This window comes from Chionomys nivalis, chromosome 21 (assembly GCF_950005125.1).
Source record: "Chionomys nivalis chromosome 21, mChiNiv1.1, whole genome shotgun sequence".
NCBI lineage: Eukaryota > Metazoa > Chordata > Mammalia > Rodentia > Cricetidae > Chionomys > Chionomys nivalis.
In genome coordinates this window covers 5630263-5655901 of record NC_080106.1, presented here as the reverse complement: position 1 = coordinate 5655901, position 25639 = coordinate 5630263, and the positions used below count along the sequence as shown (strand labels likewise).

Here is a 25639-nt window from a genome sequence, read left to right as displayed (position 1 = left end):
AAAATCTGAGTCACAAAAACTTAAGTAACATGCTTACACCTAGGCCTTGAAATGGGTGATCTGGAGCCCAGCAAGCAGGATGGCCATGGCAAGCCTGCTTTCCTATGCCCATGTGGCCTGGACTCACCAGTGTTTCTGCCCAGCCAATGTTACAGGCCACGAGTCTCCCTCTGCAAACTTAGCAGTGTTGCCTGCGGCCACTAAGTGCCTGCGTCACTCTTGGTTAAAGCCCAGGGCAGAAAGTTGCTAACCCAAGTTCTCAGAGCTGTAAGTCTCTAGCTTCCAAGTCCTGAGATTTAGGCCCTAGCTTGCATGGCTTGAAGCTGTAGGTCAGGTCTGCCGGTCCAGCCCTTTGGCCTCAGACACTCAAGGGCTGGGGACTTCCAGCACCAAAGAGCTTCCCCTCTCCTGCTCATGATTTCCACCTGGTGGAACAGAAGGACCTCAGCCAGCAGAGACACTCACTCAGCTGTCACCAGGCAATGTCTCATACGCAGCATAGGAGTCTGCCTGGAGGATTCCAGCTGATAAATGACAGCTGCCAGATGCCTGGGGTGGATCAGGGGCCCCAACAAGCCCACCCCTCACCCCAGCGAAGGCTAGAAAGAAGTAACACAGCTCCAGTCTCTGCCCAGAAAAGGGTCTCCACTATTAGCCATATGATGAGAATCTCGGGCTGGAGAGATGGCTCCGTGGTAAGAACGATGGCTACAGTTCAAGAGGACCTGGGTTTGCTTGCCAGCTTCCACAGGTCCCAGGGGATCCAGCGCTCTCTTCTGGCCTCCAGGAGCACTGCATGCACATGGCGCACAGACATACATGCAGACAAAACCCCCATACATGTAAATATTGTGTGTGTGTTCAGGATCAAAACCTCAAAATATAAAAGCATTCTTAGTTGATCTACACAACACAAACAAAATGAGGTTTGTTTGGTCGGTCCGCCACGTTTTCTAGCCCCTGCTCAGTTTTATCACAGTGCAAGGATCCCAGAGTAATGACTTTTCTGTGGGTCAGGTACCCTTAGGTTCACGACAAAGTCACCCCACCCCTCCCCACCAGGCATGTTCAGATTCTTCTTAGAAATCTCTTATTCTTTTCTTTCTTTCCTTTCCTTTACCTCTCTTGCCCTTTCTCCTTAATGTTTCAAATCTGTACTCACTTCCCTTTGCCCCATCTTCCTGGAATTCAGCTGAGTTGACTTCCTGGAGACCGGCCTGTTTGGGAGAAGCTTGCCTTTCCCTTTGTGCTCCAAAGTCCTCTCTCTTATCAGTGAACTCCAGGCTCATTACAAAAACCTTTCTGCAATTCTCCCACTCAGCTGAGGGTGTCCCACTGTGTCCTTTTGAGTCTGAAGGGTTAAATTGGGCGGGGGGGGGGCTCCGAGGCAGAAGGTATAGGGGAATATTGGTATCAAGTCCATGGCCAAATGAAATGCCTCGGAAGGTTTGGTCTGGGCGATGCCCGGGGAAACATAAACTGATGCGGATAGCCAAGAAGGTACTCATGGCAACAAGACGAGGCCGTAGAGTTCTAGGAGTGGAGGAAATGCAAGGGTTTTGTCAAGCCTGCTGCTTGATAACCTTGTCTTCCCCACTGTGGGCCCCGAGCCGTCAACGATTCCACCATCCACTCTGCATGGTTCAAGCCACAGTCCGGGCCGCAATGCGTGGCCAGTTTTCATTCCCCCTAACAGATATGGTCTGTTAAGTTGCCATGAACACCACATTAGTGAATACGACACACTTACTCCTCGGGGGAGACCCAGAGATAAATTCCTGTGAGCAAATAGTCACATTTTGTTACCAACCCATCTTTGTGTGACCTAGCTGTGCTCTCCCTTCTGTTTAAAACAACGGACATTGATGGTCCATTAACTTCACACTCTGCCGCTGTAACACACGGCTGGGGGAAGATCACCCAACATAAGAGATGCTTATTAAGAGTCCCACAGAACTTAGCATTCTGTGTTTGGAGGAGGCATTTACGACAGCAACCCATGGAGCAAAAGCATACAATTGCTAGGGAGAGAAGAAAAGCTGTTGCTACAGAGCCTGCAAAAGTTTGAGAGCTGAACCAGAGGGCAGGTCACCACTGCCCCGCCTCCACTGGGAGCCTGTGCATCAAAGGAGCCAACGCTCACTGTGCTGTGTTCTGAGTGACCATGAGAGTATATGAACATTGACTTTTGGCTTACAGAAAAGTTTCGGTGCTTTCTGAATTTGCCGACCCAGATCTTGCCAGTCATGAAGACTGACTGTGTATTTAACCCTATTCTGATCAACAGAACCCTTTGAAGTGTGTTTGATGTACACCTGCTTACATCCATGTCCTTTTTTGGGGGGCAATTTGCCTCCTCGTTCCTATTAAACAACTCTATTGCCAGGTTAGAGTAAACACAGGTGATTAAAGCCACAGTTTGATTTCCAGCCTTCTAGGGAGACAGAGTGACGGAGTGCATGTTCTCTGCAGGGGGAGTTACCATGCATTTGGGGGAGCAGCTCTCTTCTGCCTCTGTCTATCAATGCTATCTCAGCATTTGCTGAGCATGGCATGGCCCTCTTGCTGGGGTGATGTGCTGACCTTGGCCACTGCAGTCACTCTTTCCCTTCATGAATTGTCCTCAGACACAGAGCTCTGCCAAACGCAGTCCTTTGCAGAGACAGAGCACACTTATCTTCACGCTTTTTGAGTCAAGATCTCACAAAGTTCAGGCTAGCTCTGAACTTAATATGTAGCTGAAGCTGGCCTGGCCTTGAAATCCTGACCCTCTGCGCATTCATACCACAAGGACACCTGCTCAACTATGTTCATAGCAGCCTTATTCATAATAGCCAGAACCTGGAAACAACCTAGATGCCCCTCACCCAAAGAATGGAGAAAGAAAATGTGGTACATCTACACATCTCAGTGGTAAAAAAACAATGGCATCTTGAAATTTGCAGGAAAATGGGTGTAACTAGAAAAAAAAAATCCTGAGTGAGTACCCCAGACCCAGAAAGACAAGCATGCTATGCACTTGCTCATAAGTGGATATTAGACATAAAACAAAGGCTAACCAGGCCACAATCTACAACCCCTTAGAAGCTAGGTAACAAGGAGGACCCTAAGAGAGACATGTTTGGGTGCCCCTGGGAAGGGGAATTAGATAAGATCTCCTGAGTAAATTGGGAGGGGAGCAGGGGGAAAGGAGGGTTTGGTGAGGAGAACATGAGGGAACGGGATGGTTGAGTTGGGGGGGGATAAAGGGAGAGCAAGGAAAGGGTTAATCTTGTTAGAAGGAGGCGTTATAGGGTTAGGGAGAAACCTGGTGCTGGGGAAATTCCCAGGAATTCACAAGGATGGCCCCAGCTAAGAGTCCAAATCCAAGCTGGGCAATGGTGGCGCACGCCTTTAATCCCAGCACTCGGGAGGCAGAGGCAGGCAGATCTCTGTGAGTTCGAGGCCAGCCTGGTCTACAAGAGCTAGTTCCAGGACAGGAACCAAAAAGCTACGGAGAAACCCTGTCTTGAAAATAAAAAAAAAAAAAAAAGTCCTAGCAATAGTGGAGAGGGGGCCTGAACTGACCTTCCCCTGTATTCAGACTGATGACCACCCTAACTGTCATCAGAGAAGCTTCATCCAGTCAGTAACTGATGGAAGCAGATGCAGAGATCCACAGCTAAGCACTGTACTGAGCTTTTTGGAGCCCATTTTCCTATGAAGGGATACCTCGCTCAGCTGTGATACAGGGGTCCTGCCTCAGCTTCATATGCCAGACTTTGTAGACTCCCCATGAGAGGCCTTACCCTTTCTGAGAAGTGGATCGGGGCTTGGTGGGGGGAAATGGTTGCGGGGGAGTGGGAAGAAAGGAGGGAGGGAGAACTGTGGTTGGTATGTAAAATAAAAAAAAAAACTTTCAAATAAAAATCTTTTTTAAAAGAATGAAAGAAATCCTGATCCTCCTATCTCTCTCTCCCAAGTGCCGGGATTACAGGTATATTCTGCTGTGCCCATTGCAAAGTCCTTTATAATCAAATGATGCTGCACCCTTCTCCATTCAGCTCAGCCCACTGGCACCCTGGGAGTGGTAAGACACCTACCTGTCTTGGCTTTCCTCTGACAGACATGTCAACATGCACGTGAGCAAATACAAGATTTGCTTTGGAGCCTAAATACAAGATTTGGGGTGAGAGGAGGGTAGAGGATTGGGGAGGTGCAGGGGTGCAACTCCGTACCTGGTCTACACAATCTGCTCCGGAAGTGCAGGCTGACCAACCACAAGGTTGCAGCTCTACGTGGGTACCCCATGCCTCCCTCTCCTCCTTCCTATATGTCCTTCAAGCTGCACTTTCATCCCTGCAGCTCCCAGGGTCCTGCCTGGGTCCCCCACAGTCATGTGACCAAAGCTAAGAGTGGGTGGTTTTCCTGTCCTGGGGTGACCAGTTTTGTGGCCCACAAGGTGCTTGACCTTTCTTCCCTTATCATCCCAGCAGGCCATAGGCCTGCCCCAATACAGTCAGCTACAAGGGATGTCCCAGGGTTCAGGACAGCCTTATTTCAGCTGCTATTTCTGCAAATGAGAGGATAGAGCCCAGTGGACACTATGGGTTGTTAAAACGCTGGTGACCCGATCAGGCCTCCACATTCCCTGGTTCTCCTTCGTGCATCTTCCTGGAAAGAGCAGCCTTTCCCTGAAACAATAAAAGGGTAATTTACTTGCCGAGCTCAGGCACCCTGTCTTTACTTTTTCTTGATGTTATCCATTTCCAGGACTCCAAGACCCTCTTTCCTTGGTAGTTTATATTTCCTTGGCTGACTGCCTCTTTCTTGTTGCCTGCTTTCTTTTGATGATTGACTTAGCGCCGTTCTGGGGTCCGTAACTAAATCAACACAGCCTCTGCCACTGCTGTAATTCTAAACTTTACCACAAACACAAATGCACAGTGTCAACGTAAACACAAGTGCGCGACGTTGCCAGTTAGACTGAACGACGTCAGAGCCCGATTACACATGAGGCTTTGATTAAGTTGCGTCCTTGCCCCTGTCACCTGCGTGTGCAGGTTTGTGCTGTGTGAAGGAAGCGCAAGGCAGGCTGCAGAATGCCTTTGCTGCTCTTAGGTCCAGAGTGTCCCTGTGGACGGGACCTGCCCCCTCTGGCTTCAGCACGTCCTCTTGCTCGTGCATGCGGGTCTGTGTCCTTCTCTACGAAAAGAAGATAGCAATGCCTTGTGCTAAGAAGCCTGTGGTGCCTGAGGGAAACTGAAAGCTGCCGCATGCATATGAAGTCTGCAGCACAGACTGGGCAGGCAGAAAGGTTTGTGATGGCTCTGCAGGGGTCAGGCTTGGAAGGGCAATGAGGAGGAGGCTCAGCAGAGAGAACAGAGTGCTTCTGTCTTGCCTTGAGTTCCTGCTTTGGGGGTTGGTACAGCCAGTCCGAGAGAAGTCATTTGCATGAAACCTAGTTTAGGTCAGGCCGTTGAATCATGGGTTCTGAGCTGGAAGGAACATCGGAGCCAGTGAAGCGACTTTTCCGCTCCATAGAAGAGACAGAAGTCATGTCTGGTTTGAAGCTCTCCTGAGAACATGGACCGCTACCAGCAGTGTTGAGAACCATGAGAGCGGATCCAGTCTTCTCTCCGGGAGCTCAGCAAAGAGGATGAGATGAGCGAAGCTGATGGGTCCATAGGGTTAGAGCCTTGTGTGTGGAATCACCAGACTCCTGTTTCCTGGGGCCCAGGGGCTAGACTCCTTCCTTTTCTCCTTCCTTTTCTCCTTCCTTCCTTCCTTCCTTCCTTCCTTCCTTCCTTCCTTCCTTCCTTCCTCCCTCCCTCCCTCCCTCCCTCCCTCCCTCCCTCCCTCCCTCCTTCCTTCCTTTTATTTTAGTTTTTCAAGACAGGGTTTCCCTATGTGGCCTTGACTGGCCTAGAACTCACTCTGTAGACCAGACTGGCCTAGAATTTAGAGTGATCCGCCTGCCTCTGCCTCTTGAGCGCTGGGATTAAAGGCGTGCACCAGCACCTCCCGGTGGTTTCTTTCTTGTTACTGTGTTTTCTGTGCCTGTCTGCCTGATGCCATGCCGCTTACAGTGCATCATAAGAATGAGTCTGACTTGGGCAAAGTGGTGAAGCATGCCCTGTTGAGTTCAGGGATGGAGGACATCAGGCCCAGCTCTTGGCTCCTCAGCTTTTCTCCAATGGCTATGTGAGCTGGCAAAGGGGTAAGTGCTGAGCCTCTTCCAGGCTCTGTAGCTGTGTGGCACTCCCTGAGCTCCCAGCAGCCCTGCACTTCTGCCAGTCCAGATGGGTATATGTGGTGAAATGGAGAAAAGTACCAGATGTGAGGAGACTGAGGGCCTGAGTGACCAGGACACAGAGTCACTCTGTGTACAGTAGCGTCACTCAGACTAAAGGTGGGAATGCGAAGCGTGGAAGGAGAAAGAGAGCAGAGAGGGTGACAGGAAGACCCATAGGTGACAGGGATGAGACAAGAGAGTCGTGCCCAACCACACCAAGCATGCAGGAGTAGGGGCTGCAAGAGAGCATGTCTACAGCTTTAGTGTCCCAGAAAGGGACACCGTGACGTTCTCTGCTCAGCCACCTATGTGGGGTGGGTGGGATTCAGGGAGAAGACTCAGGCTTGTGGGTAGTATAGGGAAAGTCTCTAAGATATTTTATGAGGGTACCCATGCCATTGCGGAAGTGCTACCCTCATGACCTAATCCTCTCTCAGAAGCCACACCCAACACCATCATCTTGGATGAGAATTTTGGGAGGACCCAAACATGGGGTCCGCAGCAACTGTTGCATTCTGTCGGCTCACAAGAAGACGAGGTGGTGGTTACCTCCCCCCCACACCTCATTCAAGCCCCTGCAGTGGAGCCTGGCGGGGCAGAGCCGAGATCTTGTCCACTCATCCTACATTGTAACCTCTCTGCACCAGTTAGAAACAAGGAAGCCAGCTAGGCGCTGAGGAAAAACCCATTTGTCTGTCCTGTTCTGCTGACTAGGCTCAAACGTCGTCCCTCTCTTTGGCCTCTAACTCAGCCCGAGTTACTCCACATCTCAAAGCCCCAGAAAAGCAAGTCCCACTCCCTGGAGGGCAGATACCGCTTGAGGTCTGCTTCACGTTATACTGGAGTGCCACCTCTACCAATACTGGCCTATCCTGGACATCTTGCCCCTCTCAGCTGTGAAGGACAGGAAGAACTCAAGTAGGCTGACTGGTGACAGATGGTTCCTAAAGACACCAGGGTGAGGAAGAAGGTGCATGGCGGTAGACAATCTTCCCTCTGAGGCACATGGAGCTACCAGTACAGACATGCCTACCGGGGAGCCATTGCACCTTGGCTTGGTTGCTGGCCATCCAACCAAGGTTCGAGAGTTGTGTGTAAGCCTGCATCTTTATTTGAGGCCCATGGAGGTCCATGGGGCTGGGTCAAGTTCTCGGGATTAGGAACTGAATCGGAGACTTGGACCATTTGGTGGGCTGGCACTTTCGGGATCTCCTCTCCTTTTTAACGGTCAGGACAGCCCTGTGGGAATATTGGCTTCACTGTAGCCAGAGGCCTTGGGCTGGCTCAGAAGGGCCAACCTCCTTCTGACCTGCTGCTAGACAAGGACAGATTCCCTGCATGGTAACATCCTCCGAGAAGACCGGGAGAAAACGGGAGGATCTGAAGAAGGGAAATCGTGTTCTCTGCCGACGGGTAAAATGGCACAGCTGCTATGGACGACAGCGTGGCACCCCTATAAACTGGAAGTGGAAGCACCCGGACCCAGCTGTTGCTCTGGTGGGTATACTTGCTAAAGAGCGGGGACCAGGGGGAGACTTCCCGTCACCAGAGCAGTGTTTAAAATAGGCCATCCAAAGGTCTGGCGAAGGGTGACCAGATAGCAATGTGGTGTGCTCACACAGTGGACTCTGCCTTTCAAAGAAAGGAAATTCTGGCAAGTGTTTCAGCCTGTGGGAAACAAGCCAGTCACAGAAAGATAAAAACCATATGACTCCTCCTTGCATGAGACATTCGCACAGTCTGTCTGAGAAGCAGAAAGCGGTCACTGCTGGGGCGTTTTAAAGGAGGTGGAATTGCAGTTTGGGAAGATGCAAAAGCTCTAGAGAGCCTTGTGGTGTCTTGCGCCTCCCACCCTAGCACTCAGGAGTCTGAGGCAGAATTGCCATGAGTTCAAGGCCAGCCCGAGCTATAACATGAGGACCTGTCTCAAAAAGAAATAAATAGACAGATAAAATCAATGGGCCAAACAAACAAACAGAACACTGGAGGAGGAGGAGGATGGTTGCACGAGGATATGAAGAAGCTTAACGCTGCTCAACTGTCGTCTCTACGGTTACAGTGTTGCACCTTGTTATATGCCTCTTACTGCGATGAAAACGCATAAAAGGAAGAGGAGGCTGGGAAGATCTTTATAATTATTTAGCCTAGAAGGAGACACATGGAATCTGGAGTTTGGGAGATAGGAAGAATTGCACGCTGACAGCTGTGCAGGAAAACGTCCTAGCGATATTTAGATGATATCTGCTCCTAGAATTTAAATAGTATACATTTACAGTCCGGCTCGCCAGAATTTGTTACCTGGTGGAGGAATTTTAACGATGGTATGCTACTTATGGAAAAACAGTGAATTTTCCTTCTTTTTTTTTTGTTTGGCATTCCATTGTTAAAAGCTTTTTAAAACTCTGTATGCTAAGCTACTGCTAGGCTCGTTTACCTGCTTCTTATTGCTCTCTTAAAAACAAGATCAGTTCTCACGTAGCCTGAGCTGACCTCAGCAAAGGATGACCCTGAAGGCCTCATCCTCCTGTCTCCGCCTCTACCTATTTCTGTTGTTGTCGTTAAAACATCAAGGCAAGGGGGAATGGTGGCCCCTGCCCGTAAATTCCAGCACGTGTGAGCTGGAGGCAAGAAGATGAGGAGATCAAGGCCAGGCTTGACTCCATAGTGAGTATGAGGCTAGCCTGGGCTACACAAGACCCTGCCTTAAGAGGGGTGGGGGCAGAGATAACATGTTAGGAAGACAGAACCACCCACAGTCCACAGGCTGTTACAGTTCAGTAGATGACTGATTGATTGATTGATTTTCCAGGATTTTTTCCCCTATGGATTTTATTTAGCATTCGAGTGGATGAGATTAACAGGGATACAGTTGATGAATATTCTAATCCACCCAGCGCTCAAATGCTCACAAAGGCTTAGTGCAGTTCTGTGATTTCATGGCTGCCACAGATAAAGTGGTAATTAGCCCTGTTTTTGTTAATCAAACATTCTGCTGCCAGTGAACTTGCTGGTTCTGTTACTTTTCTGTTTTATTTCATTTCCTTTTTCACCCCACGCTTGTCATTCTGCGAGGTACATCTCCTGACACAGTGTCTGCGCGGGCCAGGCTCAGAGTCAGGCTTCCACAAGAGCCGTGGGTGTTCTGCAGCCCTCTGCATGGCCGAGCCTTTCTAAACATCTTCAGACAAAGGCACTGAATTATTAGTGTGTGACTTCATCGCCTTTCCAGCCTGAATCTCTCAGGAAGTTTCCTTCCTAATGACTGAGGCTCTTGAGGGTTCTCAGCAGGACAGGAGATGCCTTTACCAGCAAGTTCTCTGGCCTCTTGACAGGGTGAGGCCCCTCCAGGGTAGGACTATCTACATTGTAGGGTTTCCATTCATGCGAAGGAACACTCTAATTTATGTGTGTGATGTTTTGCCTGTATGTATCAGTGTGCCATGAGTGTGCATGCAGTACCCACAAAGGCCAGCAAAGGATTCTGGGTCCCCTGCAACAGGAAGTGATGTGGTTGTGAGCTACCCTGTGGGAGCTGGGAACTGAAACCAGGTCCTCTGCAAGAGCAGTGTGTGGTCTTAACAGCTGAGACTCCAGCCCACAGAGGAGGTTTTCAATGATTTCCAGCCAAGAACATTAGCACCTGGGTCTCCTGAGTGTGACTGGGTGGTGTGTGCTGTTCTGCCCTGTTAGGGCTACCTTGCATTTGTTTCTGGATACAGCATTGCTCTCAGAACAGGGGGTAAATGTTGATTCTCTCTGCTTCCCTTTCTCTAGTCTATCTCCAGTTATTCATGGGAGTCCAAGTGGTGACCATGTTAAACTGTGTAATGTCTTAGGACTGTCTCATTCAAGCAAGGAGCATCGGGACACGTCGTTTGAGCTCCTCTCCCAACATAAGGGAGGTCATGATGCTCCAGGCTGTGCAAAGGCAGGGACAACATCCCAGCCATTTGAATCTGGGGGAACATGGTATGTAAGCTAGTAAAGTCGTACCAACTCATATCATTCTAATTGAAAATACCAACCTCAGGTTCTGGGCTGGGTATACTTGAGAATCGTTCTTAGCATTTAGAAGGGTTTACTATGGTACAATTTGCTTTCTTCTAGATGGAGCCTGTTTTAACCGAAATGTGACCTGGGGAGACCCTCTCCTGAATGAATGGGGAGCAGCACAGAGGCCGTGGTAGCAGTGGCAGGTGGAGAGAGAGCCCTGGGGTCTGGAACATAGACAGCCAGGCTTGTGTTCTGCATGTATGATTCCCTGCTCTCCAGATGCCTCTCCTCTAAAACTGCTCAGGAGGCCTGACCCAATCAGAAGCCGGAAGAGAAAAAGCAAATTAGCTGGTTTGCCTGGTTCTACTCTTTGGGCAAAAACCTATTCGGTGTTGCTCTGGGCTGTGAAAGATTCTGGGAACAGAAGATGGAGCACCCGGGTCCTGATGGTGGAAGGTGCTCCGGGGACCTCCACCTACAAAGAGGGAAAGGAGAGATGGAGCGGGCCCCTGGCAGAGAAGCCTTCCCCTACACTGCCCTGAGTATGAGATGAGGAAGGTGGGTGGGCTGCCGAGAGCACACCACAGATGCAAGGGTATGCAGCCGTGCAAGATCAGAGTCCCGGCAGCAAGAGTGAGAAGTTGGCCAGGGAGGGGGCCAGAAACAGTAGCCAGAGCCAGAGTAGCCTTTCTGCTCGGGATGTTTTCCTCCTGCTTGCTAATGAATAACTTACGACGACAGAGTCAAACAAATGACCTCACGGGCTTGGCAAGAAAATGTCAGCCTACTCTGTCAGGTGACAAAACTCGGCCAGGTGGCGCAGAAAAACCCCACCGAATTCTCCTAGGAGCACTCTCCGACTTCTGAGTTCTCCAAAGCCCTAGCCAATAAAAATAAAATATGTTCGACAGGAGGAGAGGCAGCCGCAGAAGGAGGAGAGGCTTGCTCCAGAAGGGCACAGCTGCATCCATCAGCTCGCCATCACCAGGCTAACTGGGCATTTGCATGAGGACACTGGGTGAGCACTTTGGTGGAAAGGGTCCCGAAAGCTGAGCTTGGCATCCGCAGAAGGGCAGATAGGGAAAGACACTCATATCTCCACCTCAATGTGGCTAGTCCTTGTCAGGGAAGCTGGCCCAGAGAAGAGGCTGGACAGGCGGACTGGCTGCTCAGTGTCCCAGGCAAGAACATATCTGTTCTGGACACCAACAGAAAAAGAATCACAGTTAGCCAACAAGTGGGACCCTGAAAATAGAAACGTCAAGGAAGAGTCGCGTTTAGCCCATTCACTTTGCTAAAATTGGGGAGACTGGTGGGTTGAATGTAAATATTCGCCCGGTAGATAGTTATCTTGGCCAAATCTGGTGGCACATGCCTGTGATCCCAGCACTTGAGAAACAATTAGTGTGGTTTGAGGTCAGCTTAGGCTCCATAATCAGACCTTGTCTCAAAACCAAGCAAACAGAAGCTAAGCACCAAACATAAAAAGTTGCTGTGCTGACCTCTGGGTGCTCCTCTGTTTCCACCTTCAGTCCGTATTCCACTCTCAGGCTCTGTAGTGTCCCTTTTGTCCTATGCTGTTTCCAGGAGATTTCCAAGAGTAATTCTCATCCTTCTCTAGTCCAAAGAAAAAGCTCCCATGTACATATTCACACAAGGAGACTCACTGACATTTAATTCAGTATGAATGTCTGTGGATGCCCTGAGGTCACACATAGCCGAAGACCAAGAAGACAAGAAGACAGAGAGAAGGCAGCCGATGTCCTAATATCTCAGACCCAGCAAAGGACACGGTGGGGAGCTCCCTAACTCAACTTGTTCCTTCGGATTCTGGTGTTGGTTCTTCTTACCTTGTAGATCCCGTGTGTGGAGCTGCAGTCAATAACTTGGAAATGCTGGCGAGCACAAACCAAAATCGCACTATCAGAAGCTTACTCTCTCTGACAAAAGGCAGGAAATGATGGCCACCCAGGCTGTTATTGACCTCACTGCCTTAGCCAGGCACCGAAGAGCCTGGTGGTCCCACCCCTCCCACAAAAGAAGCCAAGCAGGGCATCTAGACTGCACCACAAACAGGCTGCCGCACTCACCAAAGTTCTACACCTCAGAGTTCATGTGACAACATCAGGCAGCCTTTAGTGCCAAGAGCCCATTCCTCTCTTCACACATTCCAAGCGATGGGGAATCAGGCTAGGGGAAAGTGGCTCGCTGTGTAGCTCAAGTTGGGATGCTGCTGGGGGTGCTGGTTCTGCCCCTCACTAACTTGGGGTAACTTTATACTTTGTAAATCTCATCTGTAAAATGAAGGCAGCAGTATATCCATTTAAAGGACTTGTAAGACAAGTGAGGGGAACACGGAAAGAAGGTAGTGTGGATGCACGGCCCGAAAGGCAAAGGTGCCAGCTAGGGTTTAGTGCCAATGCTCTAAATAACAAGTCTATATGTAGTCAACAAAATTTTAGTTGACGCCTAAATGCATTAAATTGATTAACTATTTTCCTATTTTTTTCTTCTTTTTGAGGTGTGTATGTGTGTGTGTGTGTGTGTGAGAGAGAGAGAGAGAGAGAGAGAGAGAGAGAGAGAGGGAGGGAGGGAGGGAGGGAGGGAGGGAGGGAGAGAGAGAGAGAGAGAGAGAGAGAGAGAGAGAGAGAGAGATGAAGGGGTGTTAAGAGTGCATATGTGTGGTTGTACATGTCTGAGTACGAAAGCCACAGTCAACATGTGTTATCCTCAGGAACCATGCACTTGTCTTTTGAGACAGCCTCCCACAGGGCTGGAGCTCACTAGTTTAGCTAGGCTGGCCAGTGAGTCCTGAGGAGCTGCCTGTCTCTGCCTCCCTACTGCTGGGGTTATAAGCATTTAGTGACATACTTGACTTTTTATGTGGCGGCTAGGGATTGGGACAAGCAATGTACCAACGGAGCTATGTCCCCAACCCTTCTGTCTGTCTGTCTGTCTGTCTGTCTGTTTTAAACAGAGTCTCAGACAGCCCAGACTGACCTTAAACTCCCCAGGTATCTGAGGGTGACCTTGAACTTGTATTCCTCCCAGAACTATCTCTCAACTGCTTTATGTGGTGCTGAGGACTGAACCCAGAATTTCATGCGTTTTACCAACTAAGCTCTGTTCCCAGCCCCTATTTGTTTGTAGCTTGTATGTCTGATTTTATTTTAACAGTAACAACAAAAAGTCCTGCAGTCATCAGGCCCACCCTCTTCATTGATTAGTCATTAATACGTTTACAGATAACATAAGGCAGGCAAAATATCACCTGCTGTCACATGAGCCAATGAACTGCGCAGAAGGGCACAACTTCCCCAGAGAAATTAAACAGAAAGGAAAGAAGGGAGGGGCCCGGGGATTGAGAAACCCATGTGAGCATGGGTGTAACACAGAGGAGAATGCCTGGGGAAAAAGAGACTGGGAACTCTAGTTCTCGGGTCTGTGCTTGAGATATTACAGCTCTGTTCACAGAAAAGTGGTAACAGAGCCAGGCAGGCCACCACTGGGGAGGAAGATGATACAGGCTCTATCTGGCTCCTGCCTTCCCTGTGGGCAGAGGAGGTGGGAAATGGGGGAGAACAGGGGATCAAGCAAACCAAACTCAGGCTGGCGGCCATTGCCTCCTGATACTAACACAGTCACCTGCATCCAGAGGACTGCAAGGACCTAAGTTTGCAAACTCAGCATCTGGAAGCTTCAAAAGAAACCCAGGGGGTCAGAGGGCATGGGGGTTCAGAAGCATTCCCAGGTCCTGGCTCCTGATGTGCTGTCGTTAGCTCTGTGGTGTTAAACGGGGAAGCTGTTTTTCAACTTTGTCTTCATCTCTATGAGTTCAAAATAATGGGGGACAGGACACCGATTTTTCTACTTGTCACTGCAAATAAAGTCATGTGAAGGTCATTGAAGCATAGTAGCTACTTGTCTTTCAAATAGCAAATGTATTTCATGGAGGCTAGGGAAATACCCATAGATAAAGGAAAGCTTATTTTACAGCAGATGCCCATTGATAAACACAGAAGGGATGAGTTAAAGAAACTATGAACAAGTAGTTTTAAAGATGGAGAACGGTATGGGGAAGGAGCCATCATTTTGGCATTCTCCCCCAACTCTAGACTTTGCTGTAAGAACAGAGCCATTGATCTGAGGGAATGGTAGTCCATAAAACAGCGTCCAGGTTTACAGACCAGCCCCAGGAGGAGCCAGCAGGCTTTAGGAGGAGCGGCTTCTGCCCAAGAGGTCCCGTAAGAGAATCCATGCTGAGGTCTTAGAAGGTGGAATGGGAACAGAGGCTGAGAAGGTGAAATCAGAACAGAGGCAGGAAGCTTCAGGAAACTGGGAAGGAAAAGCCTAAGTAGAATGGAGGGCAGAGTACTGGAGCTGAGGAAGAAAGGAACCAGGGTATTATGAAACTGAGCCCCAAGTCCGTGATGGGCCACTGGGCTGAACTATGGGTCTTGATCAGCTTGGCCTCAGAACCTCTAAGCGGGTTGCTGTGCCCCGATGGTTAACTGAGCAGCTATGCACCGCCCTCCTGCTGTGGAGAAATCACAGAGACTTGTTTCCATGCGCTGCCTCCCAGCCTAGCTGGTCCTTCTGCCTGTCCTGGCTCTGCCTGTCCCCACAGAGCTCACATGGAGCTGGACACACAAGGGGACCTCCGGTATACCCAGAATACACACACTTCACTGGGGAGTCCAGCACTCCTGAGAATTTACAGGAAAGTCAGTGAGAGGAATTATGAGTTACCCTGAAACAAAGGCCTGTGGGGACATTGCTGCCTCCTGGTACGGAAGAGGGAGGTTTGGGGCTGCGGCTCCTAGGCATTGTCTGTCCACAAGAGCAAGCCAGCACGTGCGTGCCTTATAAAGTGTGACTATGTTTTTTTGTCAGCTCAGAGCACAAAGGCCCTGCCCTGCTGGGTTTTGCAAATAGAGGCCTAAGTAAACACAGCGGGCTTGAGGCTGGGAAGTCTTGCTTCTGAGCAGCTTCCCAGACTCAGAGCTACTAGTCACTCCAGATAATCTTAATTTTTGATCTCTTGAGACTCACCATTCATCCACTCTGGGATTAGACAAGGAAACAGAGGATAAACCTAGCCCAGGGTACTGCTCTGACGCCAGCCGTCCAGGATACATGACCAGCAGAAGGACTTTCTAAGAAGCCAGGCCAGCCCTGGGACAATGATCCTCTGTGGGGAGGGAACTCTCTGTCATGTCCCCAGTCTTGGGCTTTTAGTCCCTGGGTTTTATGAGTTTTCAGTTGAGAACACCCAGATTGTGGTTAACAACCCAAGTTTTATGGGGTGAGAGGCACTGAGCCTCCGCCTTCTGCTATGTGTCTCGAAGCTCAGAAGCCTCCTCACGGCCCAGTCACAGGGCCTCTCCCCGGAGGCTTGGGGAAAACTGGAGCCTGCCAAGCTGATCTTTGATGTTCTCAGACGTATCTTGTCTCCTGACTCTGATCCTACTGTGAGAGTGAAGCCATTACTCCAGTGTTTAAAATCTTCTCTGTAAATATAAAACAATTTCAGAGTTTCAGATTTACAGAAAAGTTATAAACACAGAGTTCCACTTGCAACCATGCTGACCTGTCACAGAGAAAATACCAGCAACCACATGGTCACATTTGTTTTTACTATTAAGTTTACACAGCACATATCTCTGAATTCTTACCTCTCATCCTTACTGAGTCCATCCTGTGTATGTCTCCATCGTCCAGCTTCATGTCCTCACTATGACAAATGTCCATCTTCAGACTGGCACCATGTCCATTTTCCATCCTCAAATCACTTTGCCCAGTGTCCATCCTCACATCGTTACAATGTCCATTGCACATCCTCATGTCCTCACCGGGTCCAGTGCCCATCTTCATGCCTCTCCTGTCCCCTTTGTCCATCCTCATGTCCTCACTGGGTCCAGTGCCCATCTTCATGCCTCTCCTGTCCCCTTTGTCCATCCTCATGTCCTCACTGGGTCCAGTGCCCATCTTCATGCCTCTCCTGTCCCCTTTGTCCATCCTCATGTCCTCACTGTGTCCAGTGTCCATCTTCATGCCTCTCCTGTCCCCTTTGTCCATCCTCATGTCCTCACTGTGTCCAGTGTCCATCTTCATGCCTCTCCTGTCCCCTTTGTCCATCCTCATGTCCTTACTGGGTCCGGTGTCATCACAAACACAGAAACTTAGCAGTCCTCAGGCCAGGGTTGGAGGCCTCCTCGGATTCCTTGTGCCATGAAAGTTCCTCGGACTTTTTCTGGTTTTTGATTACCTGGCCGGGTTTGTTCCTTCCCTTTTCCCTCATTCCCTTTTCCCCTTTCTGTCTCCTTCTGCCCCTGTCTTCCTTCCTTCTGCCCCCTTCCCTCCTCTCTTTTTTTCTTTCAACCACATTATTAATATCTACTTTTGTTCCTGGTACGACAGCAGGCAGACACACAGGCTCCTGGAGCTCTGAGGAGAACCTGGAAGGCTGGACCTCCTCTCTTGCTGAAATATCTGTCGCAAAAAGCTGAAATCTGCCCCAAAGCAGAGAAAAGTCGTAAACCGCTGAAATGTGCCCCAAAGCAGAGAAAGAAGCTCCTCTGTTAAAGACGCTTCTCCATTCTGAGTCTAATCTTGCTTCTTACTCCCTCCAAGTTCCCTTTGGGCTTCACAGCCATCCCCTGCTCACAGATTTCTAATACATTCCCTGAGGGAATTTTGCACCGCACTGTCCCATGGGACTCAGTAGCCCAAACTGTTTCTGCCCTGTGCCTGGAGAGCTCACAACCAGAAGAGGGTCTGGCTGCCCATGGCTGGTTTTCTTCTTTGTACTCTACAGTGTTCATTTCTTTTCTATTATTTTTGTTGCCTTTCTTTATCTTTATTTTTTTGGATAGGTTATACGTGAGGAAGGACGGAGACATGACTGTCAGAACCATCAAAACCTACCATGGTGGTAACAGATAGCACCCACCAGAGTTCATCAGGGCTAAAGCTTTAGGGATTGGCGAGGCATCCACTCCTGTAAGAAACGTAAGGGCACCAGTAACTCAGAAATCCAGATAAACAGCCAGTCAGTGCAATCTTTGAGGATAAAATGTATTTTAACATAAAAGTCAAGTTCCTAACAAACACATTATGAAAACTATCTTTTAAAGATTTATTTGTTTTTATTTTATGTGTACGTGTGATTGCATGTATGTATGTATGTATGTATGTATGTATGTATATATGTATACCTTGTGTTTGCCTGGAACCTGTGAACCCAGAAAAGGGCCTAGGATTTCCTGGAACTGGAGTTAAAAATGATTGTAAGCTACCAAGTGGATTCCAGAAAATGAACTCAGGACTCCTGTAAGATCAGTACCTGCTCATCACCACTGAGGCGTCTTTTAAGCCCCCCATTATCAAACTTTTAAAGACAGTGTCTATTCTTTGTGGCACAGCATGATTGACAACAGGCAGTCATTGTCCAGCTGAGCTAGGGTCAGGCCCCGTGACTGTGTGGTGGTCAATCTTGTCAGACTTCAGGGATTTGGAGTCACCTGCAAGGCACACTTCCATGTGTGTCTGTGATGGAATTTCCAGAGAGGTTTAACTGAGTGGTGATGACCTACCCTGCGTGTAGGCAGCTTCATCTCATGGGCTGAGGTCCTGGACTGAATAAAGATGAGAACTTGTGACCAGGCTCCTCAGCTCCTACCGTCAGGCCTCCCCACCACAATGACTGTACCCTCAAAGTGCGAGCCGAAATAAACATTTCCTCCCCTAAGTGCTTTTGTCACGTGTCTTTGTCACAGGGTGAGAACGGTGACTAATTCATTGTGCGTTTTCTACCTGCTGACATTCAGGCTTGTGCTGGCCAACACGGGCCATGCTGGCTCGAGATGGACTCACGTTGTCGGATTAGCCAGCTCCCATGAACGATTGCCCTAGCTCAGGGCTCAAGGGGGCTTCTGCGAGTCTGTTCTGCTTTCACCTCTTTGTACAAAGCTTCCTCTGGTACCAAGGAATTTAATCCTTCCAAAACAGAATCCCATGAGTGGGCAGGGCCATCTTTGTGTTAGAGGGAAGAGACTTGTTTTCCCAGTTGTTAGCCTGACCATCTCAAGAGTGCCAGTCATGGAACTGGGCAGCTCAATATTTCCCGTCACTCAAAACCCTAGAAGCCGTAGGATATTGCTGCCCACATTGAAGAAAGGTCTTCTCTCTTTAGTCAGTTTGCTCTAGAAACTCTCACGCCCAAAGGTTTCCCTCCTTAATGCCAATCCCCTTACTTGTTTATCAGTCCAGTCCATGGAAATTAGCCATTACCGCCAGCCCAATCCATGGGTGCCAAATTACCTTTGTAGATGCCACCAGACTGTCTGCTTGCACCTCTGTCTCTCTTACTCCCTTTGTGGGGTGCAATGCTAGCAGAAACGCTTATGAACATAAAGATAGATGCTTATGCAAGAATGTGCACATCTGTGTGTACCTGAGTATGTTCAGACTACTAGAGGATTCAACATAGAGAGCATGGTGCTTGTGGCATGCCTCCTTGTGCTTACGTGAGTGACTGTACATGCGTACCTATTTGCTCAAGCAGGTGTGTACATGTATGTGTGTGCATATAGCAAGATATTGTAGGGAAAACTGTCCCAAAGAAGGCAGAGACTGCTCTGGACAGTTATGCCTAGCTGTCTTTGTCGTCCATCTAGTTGGTCCAGATACTCCTATCATGGTGAGGAAGAACCAGGCTGTTTGTGGAACAATTTATTCTTCGGCGTCAAGTGAGCAAGCCCTCTTATCTGTCCTCCTCTACTTCAGAAGAAGGCTCAGAGCTTTGCACATGATATAGTTGTTGCAACTCGGAGACTGGAAGAATAAATTTGGTGCTGCTTTGGCAGAGCCCGGTTTATAGTTTCTGAATGTTCTGCCTGTGTGCAGAGGGGTTTCCATGGGATATGCTAGGATTGTGTCAAGGGAAGCATTCTCCGAAACGACAGTTCCTCCTCCGCCTACACTCAGCTTAGCTACCAGGGAAGCTGCTGGCCTGCCCTCAGCACTGATCTACTGAAGGGAGGTCCCCAAGCCAGAAACACTTGGCACTTTCCCAGCTCGTGTGCCTAGGACAACTTCACTTACAGAGACACAATAGGAAGGACAAGGCTCTCTGTTATATTGTTATAACGTTGAGTTTTCTTACAGTGTACACATTAATGGAGCTTACAGGACACTTGTTTAGGTATATTGCAGAAGTATTTCAGAACACAGCAGCTAAGACAGGTGGGAGGCTGTGGTGCCCTGAGTGTGTGAAGAAACCTGTATGAAGGAAGCACCAAGGGTGCCCAATAACATTGGGGGGGTTTAGTGGTCTCCTCAGGGCAGGCGCTGGAGCTGTGCTCATGTCTGAGTGTGCTGATCTTGTGGTGAACGGGGGAGTTTTGATGGGAATGAAGAGGTAGGCACACTTCAGAGAAGGGAGGCCCCAGCAAGCCAGCTGTAGCTGAGCGCAGTGACCCCAGACTTTGTAGCCAGGCTTCTCCAAAGGTTCTAGAAGGCTCTGGTTAGGTGTGCATGCCCTTCCTTCAGCCAGCCATGTTTCTGGGTCATTTTGTCCTTTGCCTGTTGTAGAGACTAAAAAGGAGCTGACACATGATCGGCAACCATTTGGGTAATGTTGCTTCTTTTCACTTTATGTTGTCTGGGTTTTACTGAACTTGATAAAATAATGGCTATCCTCTAATATGAAAGACTGCTCCCCCGCCTTCTGTTTCAATTGCAGCACACTGTGTCCGCTGCTAACATCTTAGTCTAATTTAAAAGGTCACAACACGCCAGGCGGTGGTGGCGCACGCCTTTAATCCCAGCACTCGGGAGGCAGAGACAGGCGGATCTTTGTGAGTTCGAGGCCAGCCTGGTCTACAAGAGCTAGTTCCAGGACAGGATCCGTAGCTACAGAGAAACCCTGTCTCGAAAAAAAGTGCAAGTTTGGTGTCATCCCCCTCCCCCCCATAAAGATCTAAGTCTTGCTAACTTTTGTGTTTTCACATCTAGGCTCTATGGTCCTGTAAGTCTGCTGATGTTTAGAGCCCCCAGGCCAGCGCCTACAGGCCATCGCTTAGTTCCTGCCTGTCCTGCATAACCAACCCCAATTCTGCAGACTAGTGCAGACTTGGGACAGTGCCAAGACTACTCTAAGTTTGCCGAATCACAGGTAGGCGACAGGGTCACGTGTTCCACGTGGGCAGGCCTTCTGTGCACGTTCTCCTTGCTCATCTTCCTTCCTTCATCTGCTCAAGGAGGCTCACAGCCTCCTCCCAAATAGCTCACACTTAAGCACCTGGACTTGTGGTCCAGTCTGTAGTCGAGTCAATGTCCACAGCTCTCCCTCCCGTGTTTACCCACCCATTACTCTTGTAGGAAGAAGGCCGCGTTTCGTTTCTGTACATCCTTCACCAGACCCAGCTTTTGTCTCCCTGTGCCTGTCTCTCCCAGAAAACAGAGACTCCCCAGGGGCAGGAATCCAGTCCATTGTTTCCTTGTGCCTCCTCGCAACTTCTGTGAGCTCAAAGGTCCTGATAAGCAGGGCAACTTGCGCATTTTAATGACCTAGAGCACAAGGCCCTGCCAGGCCGTGAGAGCAGCCTATATCAAGGCACACATTCATCCTTGAGGAAACCTTGGCAGCTTGCTGCAGTTCCTCAGAGGTCCCTGGTGCTTGCTAACCCGAGCACACAGTCCCACGTGGTAGCAGGGCTAATGAGCACACATGGTGTTTTATTGGGTGGTCACAGGTCATTTTTGCTTCCATCTGTTTTGGACTGGGATGGGTGTCAGGACCACACAGAAGCAGGGAGAAGCGCCCCTTTCCTGGGAGTTCCCATGATGCAAGACACATCAGCAGGAAGAAGGAAAAAGTTACAGCTGGGGACAGATATGCCATAATTTGATCTGGAGAAATGACCTTCTGGATTTCTTGGAGCTACGCCTTGTTTTCTCGAATTAACAGATTCCAGAGGTTGAGGCCACCTAACATCGAGTGAGTCCTGAGCAGGAGGTGAAGGCTCACATTGCAAAGGTCTTCAGCAATGGTTGTTTGTGATGTGTCCTAAAATGCAGGAATTACCATAAACTATGCCATCAAAGAGAAGTAAACAGAATGCTCCTTTCAGGTCCACGGATTACCTCCCCAGACAGTCTTGGCCTTTTCAGTTGTCCTGTGGGGCTCCTGGAAGCTTGTCGTACACCGCTGTGTTGTGTGGGTCCTGTGAACTCCTCAAGGCCTCACAGAATATGATGGGTAAGGATGCCAGGCATCCCTGCCAGTGGGAACTGGGAGCACCAGGCCGCCAGCGGGCTCTGAGGCAGAATACAGGAAGCTGGCACTCCTGCCAGCTGTCCCTCATGCACAGTGGGGGATCAGACTCTGGACCAGCGTTTTGGAGATGAGAAATCAGCAGGCTGGAGGCTGGAACATTAACAGGGAGCTGAGTCCAGCATTCTGCCTCTGCCTCTGGGCAACATCCACTGGGTGAACTGGACCTGCCCTGTACAACCCAGACCTCAGCCTGTTAATCCCCAATGGGACTATAGACATAGGACCATCCCAAACCGCTGAGTCTTCCAGAAGAGGCCCACACTTTAACAAGTGAAGACTTTAATTCAGAGAGGTGGATTTTGGGACAGTTGTAGGTGCCCTGAGGATTTGCTTGGAGAGTAGAGAAACAATGGGTGCAACAGCAAAGAGAAGAAAGCCTTGGGGTATCTGCTGGTCACATTCTTTCTGCAAACTGCTGACCGAACTGGCTTGATCATATGGCGAAGCCAAGGCCTCAGCCCTTCGCTGCTGACGTGAACTGGGCAGGGGCTCTGCCTGCCCTGTGCCTGGGCTTTTTCCGGCATCTTCGCTTTGGTATTTTTCCTTTCACACACTTCCTTCCCCCGTCCCTCCAACCTTCACTTCTCACCTGATACGCTGTTCAATGCTCTGTTTACTTTGAGTCGGAGCCAGAATGACCTCAGGGGCTGGTGACTCACACTGCTGGCCAGAGAACACAGCCCAGCGACCCTGATGTAAGGCATTCTTATTATCTGAGAGCAGGGCAGGGCCACGCCAGTCCACTCTCCTCCAGTCCCAAACACTCTCTGTGGCTTTGTTTGGACATTTAAAAATAGGCATGTCCTTTAGCTTGGAGTAGTCGAATCCTGGGTGGAGAGAGCCCTGCCGCTTCTACCCTCAAATATGAAGGTGGGGTCACTGGGCAGAAAACATGGCCCTCCTGCCCACCCTGTCAGCAGGCACGCTGGCCTGCCGACTCTTTGTTCCCGCTGATGCTCCAATCTGTTCACGGAGAGTGGTTGTGTGGACAGACACTCCCAGGAAAAGAAGACTCAGGAGATCAGGGGTCTCAGTTTCTTCCTGGCTTCCTGCCAGCATGGGACAGTCACTGCTGTCCTGACCTGGCAGAGGCAGGAGATGAGGTGTTCAGGCCCCGTGGGTGTCGTTTTCTCCCAGTTCCATGGCTCAGTCTGTTCCAGTCTCTGCTCTACTTTCTTCTCACCGCTTCGACAACAAGGTCAAGGTATTTTCAGTTCAGAGGTGAAGAAGCTGAGTCTCAGAGCCTGAGTAACTTGATCAAGACACATCCCACAGAGTAACCAGAACAAGGCAAACAGAATCCTTAAAGCACCTGACTGCTCCAGTCCAAACCTCTGGCTGTTTCGGTGCTTGTGTAATGAGGGTTCAGCACAGAAGCTGGGCTGTGACGCTGGGCAGGGCTCACTGCTCACAGTGGGGAGGGCATGGCAGGCTGAGGCAGGGTCAGCAGAACTGCATGAGTACAGCATGGGCTGAGGCCAATGAGTGGACAGTAAGTCCTTGAGAAGCAGCTGACCAAGTGGCAACTGAGATATCAGCCTGCAGGCCAAGTCGTAAGTGGAAAACACCTAACGCAAAGAAGACCCCATGAAATGCTTTGAAAGCCCCTAAATCCAGAGCTACTTATGTAGCGGCTTGGATGAACATACAAGCATATGCATACATGCATGCATTTATATGCATGAGTGCACAGACATCATGCACACACTTATTGTTGCAACTATAAAGTATAATATATATATATATATATATATATATATATATATATATATATATATAGTCTCCATCCTAGGCCCTGGGACAGAGCTCCTGACCCTAGTCAATTCCTGAGTGATGGGTGGAATATCTTTTGTTCTGATGAAGCAACCCCTCCACCCAACACTGCAATGCCTTAGCCAAGCTTGTTGCTAAGGAAACCAGTCGTGGATCTGTAAATTGGATTAGAGCCCTACCCCATGTCTGGGGGAGAATGGGACTGGAGGTGGAGTTAGTCACCAATCCAGCGGTGTTGCCCACCACAACTGCGTAATGAAGTTTCCACTAAAATCTAAAGGACAGCTTGCAGAAGCTTTCTGAGGGCTGGACGGTGGAAGTTTCTGGAGGGGCATGCACCCTTAGAATTCTGCTTTTCTCTCGTGCCTTGACCGTAAGCAAACCCAAGTTGAGGGTGTGGATACCCCACCTATAGCCTGCCAGCTAAAAGCTAAGGCAAGACCAGGAACTTTCAACCAACTGATGAGGTCCAGCAGTCTGACGATGAGGGCTCAGCCTGTGGTTCTGACACAGGTAGACGAGGACTGAATTGAATCAGAGACCATCAGGTGATGTTGGGTGCAGAAGGCAGAACTGCCTGTTGATTGGGTGAAGCCCCAGGTGACAACAGGAAATGCTGGAGGTGGGAGGGAGAGAGGTCCTCCACCATCTGACAGTCACGGGCAGGAATTCATGGCCCGTCTGACTTCGGCCTGCAGAGCTCTCCACAGCGGCCCCTCCTCTCAATTCTGCTAGTCTTGAGGTTTGTTTTTTTCCTATTCAATGAAACTGAGGTGCCATCACTTGGGGAGACTTTCAAAGCTTCTCAGAATGATCAGATTTCTCCCCATCACTGCCAACGCTTCAACACCTGGAGGTGTGTGTGTGTGTGTGTGTGTGAGAGGAGAGAGAGAGAGAGAGAGAGAGAGAGAGAGAACAGGGCAGTGAAAAGTGAATGAACATGCCTGCTTGTATAGCCAAAAAGGAGGTGTGACAAGGGTGTTTGCATCAACCTTGGGAGTCCTTTGTGAACTGCGCTTGTACCAATCACATGGCTTCTTTGGACCACAGGGTACACGCTCCCCCACCCCATGGCTGATTGAAAATGGCTGCTAGAAGCTCAGTGGTGGTGGCGCACACCTTTAATCCCAGTGCTTGAGAGGCACAGGCAGGCAGATCTCTGTGAATTCAAGGTCAACCTGGTCTACAAGAGCTAGTTCCAGGACAGCTAGGACTATAACACAGAGAAACTCTGTCTCGAAAATCTAAAAAAAGGAAAAAGAAGACCAATGGCTGCTAGAGTTCGCTGAGGCTGAGGTGGCAGAAAGGTCCAGTTCAAGCCATTTTATGACATGGCCCTGGCTGGAACGGTGCTGTTCGGAGCTAGAGTTAAGCTTCCATAGCAAGTAGCTGTGGTCAAAAGTAGCTAGCTTCCTTAGGCAGTCTCTGCAATGTTCGAAGAAACTGGGCTGCTGTGTCCGCAGTTGGACTGGCTGCTTGGCATATTGTCCTCTGCTTGAGTTAGCTGGGGTACCAGGTCTAACAGTTGCCAATTAGGGAGTCAAACCACTGGTCTCTAACAACTTAGGATATGGGAAGGGAAAAGAAACGTTAATATGGGTATTTACAACAAAGGCTTGGCATTAACATTACCAAGGCCTTAACAGTATTCTGCTCTTAGACAAATACACTTGCGGGAAACTGGATCTCTTCCTTTGTCTCAGAATGGCACCAGAAGTTCTCCAGCATATCCCTAAAATTATTTCTGTAGGTGCCTGTTTTCTGTCTTAGAGACCACTGTGTTCAAATGAGCTTTAAAGTTAGATAGCTAGACAGACAGACAACAGATGGAGGGAGGCAGGGAGGAGGTCTCGTTCCTCTGAAAAAAAAGTCTTTTAATCCTGATGGGAAAATGCAGAGGTGAAAAATTATTTTTTGCAGGAGTGTGGACCCGCCACGAGACAGCTATCTGTTTTTATGGTCACTATAGACAAGGGAGCTGGGGCCACGCAGATACAAAACATATGCTCCCCTCAGAGTCCCACCCAGGAGCTGTCCCCACAGGACAGCAGGGAAAGAGCCCTCAGCACATATGAACCAGAGCCAGCTGGAGAAAGGAGCGCTTTCTCTAACTGTGCTCACTTCGACATAAGGCACTTCTGACTTTTTGGGGTTCAGTCTCTCGTCATTGTCTTTTCAAATCTGAACCCTGGGTAGGAGAAACTCTCTTTTCAGGGAGTCATTCAACTGAAGGGTTTTCTTTCAGCCATACAAAGACG

General features: G+C 49.4%; 1 protein-coding gene across 1 annotated transcript in view; it reads right to left on the bottom strand.

Moving 5' to 3' along the window:
* Positions 1-16536, bottom strand: part of LOC130863765 (eukaryotic translation initiation factor 3 subunit A-like) — a 60290-nt gene extending 43754 nt beyond the window's left edge. The window contains exon 1 of the mRNA XM_057754042.1: positions 15943-16536. Within this exon, the coding sequence (XP_057610025.1) occupies positions 15943-16411 (469 nt within the window). The 5' untranslated portion in view covers positions 16412-16536. The remainder of the gene's footprint in view (positions 1-15942) is intronic.
* Positions 16537-25639: the final 9103 nt, after the last annotated feature.